The 7,171-nt window shown below is 42.8% G+C and overlaps 1 protein-coding gene across 1 annotated transcript in view; it reads right to left on the reverse strand.

The window, feature by feature from the left end:
- LOC144230766 (uncharacterized) overlaps nucleotides 1–2,324 on the reverse strand; it is a 37,021-nt gene extending 34,697 nt beyond the window's left edge. The window contains exon 1 of the mRNA XM_077763093.1: nucleotides 2,179–2,324. Within this exon, the coding sequence (XP_077619219.1) occupies nucleotides 2,179–2,324 (146 nt within the window). The remainder of the gene's footprint in view (nucleotides 1–2,178) is intronic.
- Between the last annotated feature and the right edge of the window lie 4,847 nt (nucleotides 2,325–7,171).

Raw genomic sequence — 7,171 nt, forward strand, 5'->3', positions numbered from 1 at the left:
AAAAAACAAGTATAACAAAAGATGCCCCTATTGCTCTGATCTCTTGGGAAATAACAAGGGTCTTGTGAGCTATGAGCCAGGAACCACAGATGAAGACCAAAATATATACTTCTTTTTATATCACAGCATCACAGACCACCCCCTGGGGTTTTTTTTCCCCCACAGATGCCTTACAGCAAAATGAGCCACACCTATCAAAACAGTTACATTTGGTGTAGCATTTATAGGACAGATCCAGCAATAGTACCAACACAAATATGCCTGACATTTGGAGAGGCCAGTGTGAAGCAGGGACAGAATTGAAGAAACAACTAATTTGTCCTATAAAGCTATTATAAACATCTTCATATTTTTGTACTGGTTTATCCTCCCCTCCCCCCCTTGATCTACTGCTATTGGTTCCTTATGATAAAGATGTGCAGAACTATTTAGCATGGATATCCATGATGGGTAGCTAGGTCTATTTCCTTCTCAGGCCAGCCATTTTCCATAGGTATTACACCCTGAGGAGGCTTTGACTCAATCTCCCAATACATTTGACCATCAATATCAATATTAACATAAGACTTATTATTCTTTTTTAATTTTAAGTAGCCCCATGTCCAATGTGGAGCTTCAACTCATGATCCTGAGATCAAGAGTCACGAGCTCTACCAACTAAGCCAGTCAGACACCCCAACATAAGACTTATTGACATGAGATAGTCCCATCTTCCCAACAATTGCAACGTTATACCACATTGCCTCCCAGTCATAGTGCAATTCTGATTCTTTACCAAAGAAATTAGTAAGAGGTACATACTTTGCATTCCAACAGAATCTACCCTTGTCCATCTAACAGATATTATTAAGGACAGGTATCACTACAATTGGTCATGAGTTGGTTATATCTGAGTGTTGACCTTAAAAGTAAAACAGTTCCTTTGCCAGTGAAACAGATTTAATTAGGAAGAGCAGAGAAATTGCAATGAGGGACAAACACACTATAGCAAACCGAGGGCAAATCCACAGATCAAAGGAGAGGAATGTAGCTTTATAGAGAAAAGGAGAAAGTTGGGAGGAACTTCTGTGAAGCAAACTCCATTGCAGGAAACCAAATGTTCAGGTGTTAGCGTTTCTCATTGGCTGAGTTGTGGTTTTTTTTATTGATTGATCTTGTTGCTCAGGAAGAAGGAAACAAGGTGTATCTCTTCCTGTTGGGTCTGCAACTGATAAATGGCAGGGTGTGGGAGCTCCCCCTCTAGCCTCCTGAATCCATTTTATTCATTTTTAATTAAAAAAAGTTTATTTTGAGAGAGACAGAGACAGTCCTAGTGGGTTAGAGAGAGAGGGAGAGAGACAGAATCCCAAGCAGGTTCTGCACTGTCAGCACAGAGACCAACGCAGAGCTTGAACCCACCAAACCCTGAGATCATGACCTGAGCCAAAACCGAGAGTCAGAGGCTTAACCAACTGAGCCACCCAGGCGCCCCTTCTGAATCCATTTTAAATAAGGTTTCCTTTATTGGGTTTCACATGGGTTAATCCAAGTTAATTAAAAAAGAAGTCAATCACCAGGGCACGTGAGTGGCCCAGTTGGTTGAGTGTCTGACTTCAGCTCAGGTCATGATCTTGCAGTTCACACGTTCAAGCCCCGCATCAGGTTCGCTGCTGTCAGCACAGAGCCTACTTCATATACTCTGTCCCCTTCTTTCTGCCCCTGCCCCACTTGTGCTCTCCCTCTCAAAAATAAACATAAAAAAAAAAAAAAAGAGGAAAAAATCCATCAGCCTCACCTCTTATACTGAGACTGGTTTTCATCGTGTGTTAACACAGCAGAGACCACCTCTCTCCAAAGGGTAGGACATGGTCTTTCGGGTCTTTCAAATAGTTCCTACTGTTGTTGAAAACCAGCCACTGCGAACTGGAGTTGAAATATGTAACACAAAGGCAGAGTTTAGATATAAAGAAGACAGGGGTGCCTGGGCGGTTCAATTGGTTAAGGGTCCAACTTCAGCTCAGGTCATAATCTCATAGTTTGTGAGTTGGAGCCCTGCGTTGGGCTCTGTGCTTACAGCTCAGAGCCTGCTTCAGATTCTGTATTTCCCTCTCTCTTTTCCACCCCTCGCCCTGCCCTGCCTCTCAAAAATAAATATTTTAAATTTTTTTTAAGAAAAGAAGAAGAGATATAGTTTATTACTTGGCCAGGCAAAAGAGATTGCAGCAAGAGATGCCTCCAAGACTGCAAGCCAGGGTAAAAGGCTGAGGGGTTTTATAGGAAAATACAGAATCTGGATCTGGTACATGCTGCCAGCCACATTCGTTATATCTTTGAGGTGATCTCATGACTAGCACTGGCTGGGGCTATCCGAGTTATGTTACTAAGTATCAACATTGATACCGAGTTCCTGAAACAAAGGATTCTACAGAAAAATTAAGTGAAGATATAGGGGCTTCAAGATGAGGAAGAGAAAAATTTGTTCAGTTTAAAGTGTAGCTTTGGTGAAACACTAGTGTGTCCATCTTAATTTCCAACGATTTTTACATTTCTATAGCAGTTTCACTATTCCTACTAATTGTACTGCAGGATATGTTTTATTTCAACCTATGTGGGGGCATAAGCAGTCATGACACCTCAATGTAAATTACCAGTGCCTCTAGAGAACTTCCATAAGCCTGGAGGTCCTAAGATTACACAGACGTGGGGGTACTTGAGTAATTCAGTCAGTTAAGCGTCCGACTCTGGATTTCAGTGGGGGTCATGATCTCATGGTTCCCCGGAACGAGCCCCACCTTGGGCTACATGCTAAGAGTGCCTAGCCGGCTTGGGATCCTCTCTCTCCCTCTCTCTCCCTGTCCCTCCTCTGCTCACGCTTGCGTGTTCTCTCTCTCTCTCTCTCTCAAAATAAATAAACATTAAAAAAAAAAAGATTTGGGGCACCTGGGGGGCTCAGTCAGTTAAGCATTCATCTTGGTTTTGGCTCAGGTCATGATCTCACTGTTTGTGATTCGAGCCCCATATCATGTTCCATGCTGATGGTGTGGAGTCTGCTTGGGATTCTCTCTCTCTATCTTTCTATCTCTCCCCCCCACTCTCTCTGCTCCTTCTCTGCTTTCCCTCTCTCATAATAAATAAATAAATAAACTTCTTAAAAAACTTAAAAAAAAAAAAAGAAAGATCTGTATGGGAGTGTCTATTAAACCTCAGGCTAGGATTTCTTGCTCTATGGCCATTTCAACTTCTATCCGATTAAATTAGTCAAGAGAACAGGCACTATCAGCATTATCTATTGAGTCGGCCAGACACACTTTCCTAATGCTTTGTTACTTCTCCAGGCTGACTCCTATCCTTTGTCTTCCTCCAGGAAGAGAACTCTCTCTAATCGGCCTACTCTAGTTCATTTCTTTTCCTCTGACCGCTGGTTTTCATCAAAAACAAATTCTATTGTCTCAGGATAGCTAGACTGGCATCTATATCCTCTAAGGCTCTTTTCTGACTTGTGGGCCATTGTTTGATAAACCATGTGTTGTTTCCATTGTGTACTAATGGCCTGGGTATGGTTAGGATACATATTTTCTACCCAAACATGTTGGGCACCCCATATAGAGTTAAATGAGTGGTAGTCAAAACCATCTATAATGTGGGTTTTGTATGCCGTAAGGCTTCCCATAGTCTTCCTTCTTTCAGGATGGGACCCTTCCTTAGATGATCTCAGACCTACCACCTGATGCCCAATGCTTTAAACTCATCAGGAGCCCATTGTTTCCCCTTAGTCTAATTAATAGCTTTCTATCCCCCAAAACAACGGTGATTCTGAGTGTGCATAACACATTGTGGCATGTTGGGCATGCTGCCATTACATTTTTGCCTTTATAATCAGAGACTTTTGCAAGCATTTGATCATCGAGATTTATAGTCACACAACAATCAGTATGCTGGGAGCTATGTACTGTATGGCTTAAAGTCTCAGTAGGAAGCAATTCTTGAAAGTTCCCTCCCAAATGATGTCCTGTGTAGTAGATGTAGCCTGAAAATACCAGTCAAAAGATGCTAGCACATTATTAGTGTTCAATTTAACCATTAACAGTGGATCCAGTTCATCAACAGATTGTATGACCAGAATGTCTCCCAGACTCAGGTTTGCAGACTCCCATCCAACCTGGTCAGGTTCCAAAAGCCAAGATAGCCTCAGGAAACACGGCTTCAACTTCCCAGACATCTGGTATAATTGTGCTAAGAGACAATACTATTCTCTTGCTTTGAGCCTCTCTCTCAAGGTATTAATACAATGTTGGATTTCAATCATTTCCTAACCCACTTATATGTGTTTTATGCTCAGCTATTATTTCCCCTTCTTTTCATTTGTCATTTAATTGTCATTTATTTCTACTCAGACTTATCCATCTTTAGAAAGAGCATGAATTTTGGCCACCATGCTGGTCCAGATTGCTAGCAGCAACTCTAGTAGCAAGCACCTCTCTTTCAATTTGTTCAGTGGTTGGCCAGATTATTTTAGGGAAGTCTAGTCCCCTCCCCACTCCTCAATACGTACACACACACACACACACACACACACACACACACACACACAGAGTACTGAATCTTTGACATTGCTCCTTAACGAGGTACTGCTTTGCATATGCTCATGGTCACCTTGCACTCTCCCTTATTTTCCTTCACCACATTCAGCTTTTAAACACAATTGCCAACCAATTGCTCTATTTTTTTCCCATCTGTCCTTGGGCATAAATTGTTCTGCAAACTAATTCAGTAACATTGTGTCTTTTTTGTTTGTTTGTTTTTTCAACAATTTTGAGAGACAGAAGGGAGACAGGGCATGAGTGGGGAAGGGACCGATAGAGAGGAAGACACAGAACCCGAGACAGGCTCCAGGTTCTGATCTGTCAGCACAGAGCCTGATGTGGGTGGGGCTCGAACTTACAAACCATGAGATCATGACCTGAACAAAAATTGGACGCTTAACTGACTGAGCTACCCAGGCACCCTATCCTTTTTTTTTCTTTAAATTTATTTATGTATTTATTTTTAAAGACAGAGCATAAGCTGGGGAGTGGCAGAGAAAAGGAGAGACAGAATCCCAAGCAGGCTACACGCCATCAGCACAGAGCCCAATGTGGGGCTCAAACTCACAAACTGTGAGATCATGACCTACGCTGAAATCAAGAGTCAGACGCTTAACCTACTGAGCCACCCAGGTGCCCCAAAATGGTGTCTCCTTAAAAGAAATAGTTTCTGAAGTTAGAGTGTGATATATTTTCTGACTCAAAGAGAATTCCTCCCCGTTGTCCTATTCCCGGAATCTCTCTCACAAACTAACCAGCCTACAGTCTAGTCTGTATCTTCACGAAATGCAGGAATCTCTTTCCCATTGCCTTTCACCACAACCTCCACTGTTCAAGCCCTTAGGCTGGAACTTCTGCAAGTTCAAGTTAGAAGTCCATTCAGGAGCACCTGGGTGGCTCAGTTGGTTAAGCCTCTGACTCTTGGCTTGGCTCCAGTTACGATCTAACGGGTTTAGATCCCACACTGGGCTCTGCACTAACAGCACTGAGCCTTCTGGGGATTCTCTTTTTCCCTCTCTCTCTGTCCTTCCCCTACTGGCTCTCTCTGTCTCTCTCTCAAAATAAATAATAAAAACTTAAAAAAAGAAAAAAGAATGAAGTCAGTCCTTTTGGAAATGGGGAGCTTCCATCTTCTCCCGATGATGAGATTAGGAAGAAGCTTCTGGGGACTGCTTCTCTTCCTAAGCAAAATTTCTGAGCTAGAGCTCCTGAGCGGGGGTTAGGAGCAGAGCATGCTTCTCTGAGGCTCCCGCCTCTGCTGCAGGTGCTGAGTGTTCAGTGGAGTGGGGGAAGGCAACAGCCTGAGACCCCGGGGCTTGTCTCTCCTGCAAGGAACCCTCGCTCCCACGCTGTGACAAGGACTGCTGGGCCCCAGTCTTACCAGATGCTGTGATCAAGACCCTGACCTGTGCCCAACTCACATGATAGCCCCTACTTCCCAAGTTAGCGTGATTTAAGTCACGGCTGTACCATAGACACCCACACACGTTCCCTTGATATTAATAGAACATCTCCGTTCATTCTCTTGCTGCCTCCTGCCATAAGGATGTCCACATTTACACATTATTCCCTCCTAACAACCAAGAATTCTTCAGTTAACTTCAGGTAATTCAGGAAAAGTTAGCTGTCCTGCCCTTTTCCTTCGGAAAGTATGAAATAATCATGTCTTCCCTGACATGCAAGGCTTTTTCTTACCAGAATGAGGGATCACCTTTCTTGAGGCTTTTTTCTACTTATCCATTCCTAAAAGATAGGAGGACTTCCTGAGACTTATTATCATAAAAACAACTTAGCAATTTGGAGAGTAGCAGAATATGCCACCCCAAAATGTGCCTCTTTGGCAGATGGATTACTTTGAACTGATTATTTTTAAGAAACTGTAGACCCAGGAGAAGCTCTGAAAACCGAAATTACCCTTGTGTAAGAGAAATCTACATTTGTAAAGGAAATTTACATTAGAAAGGGGGTCTCTTACAGGAAGGGAGCTATTACCTGCCTGGCCTGGCAAACTTTGTTTACCAAACATTTTTTCTCCACTTCCTGTGAATTGCCTTCTTGTTTTTTGAAGCCCCAAGCCCCTAAACCTTTCCTTAGCTCATGGTGGTCTATAAGCCTCAATCCTAGGACCCTTTGAGTCTCCTATTTTTGAGGGGCTCCCATTCAGCAACTAAAACATCATTTAAAAAAATTTTGGTTGGCAGGGACCCCTGGGTGATTCAGTCAGGTAAGCGACTGACTCAGGTCATGATATCAAGGTTAATGAGTTCAAACTCTGGGTAGGGCTGTCTGGTATCAGTGTGGAGCCTGCTTCAGATTCTCTGTCTCTCCCTCCCTCGTTCTTTCTCAAAAATAAAATAAACATTAAAAAAATTTTTTTTTCTGTTAATCTGCCTCCCCCAAGGCCCCTACACTTTGGCCCATCCTCAGCCTGACCAGTATACATTCCCCTGAGAATAAACAGGTGTCAGGGTAAAATAAAATACTCTCTGATCTACTAGTTGAACATACCACTGTTAACCTTAAAAATAAAGACTGCCGGTTACTTCATCAACCAAAGATGGGGTTGTTGGGGAATAAAAGAGAATGAAATCTGGGACAAATAGGCTACA

The sequence above is a fragment of the Crocuta crocuta genome, unplaced genomic scaffold (genome assembly GCF_008692635.1).
Source record: "Crocuta crocuta isolate KB4526 unplaced genomic scaffold, BGI_CrCroc_1.0 scaffold3, whole genome shotgun sequence".
NCBI lineage: Eukaryota > Metazoa > Chordata > Mammalia > Carnivora > Hyaenidae > Crocuta > Crocuta crocuta.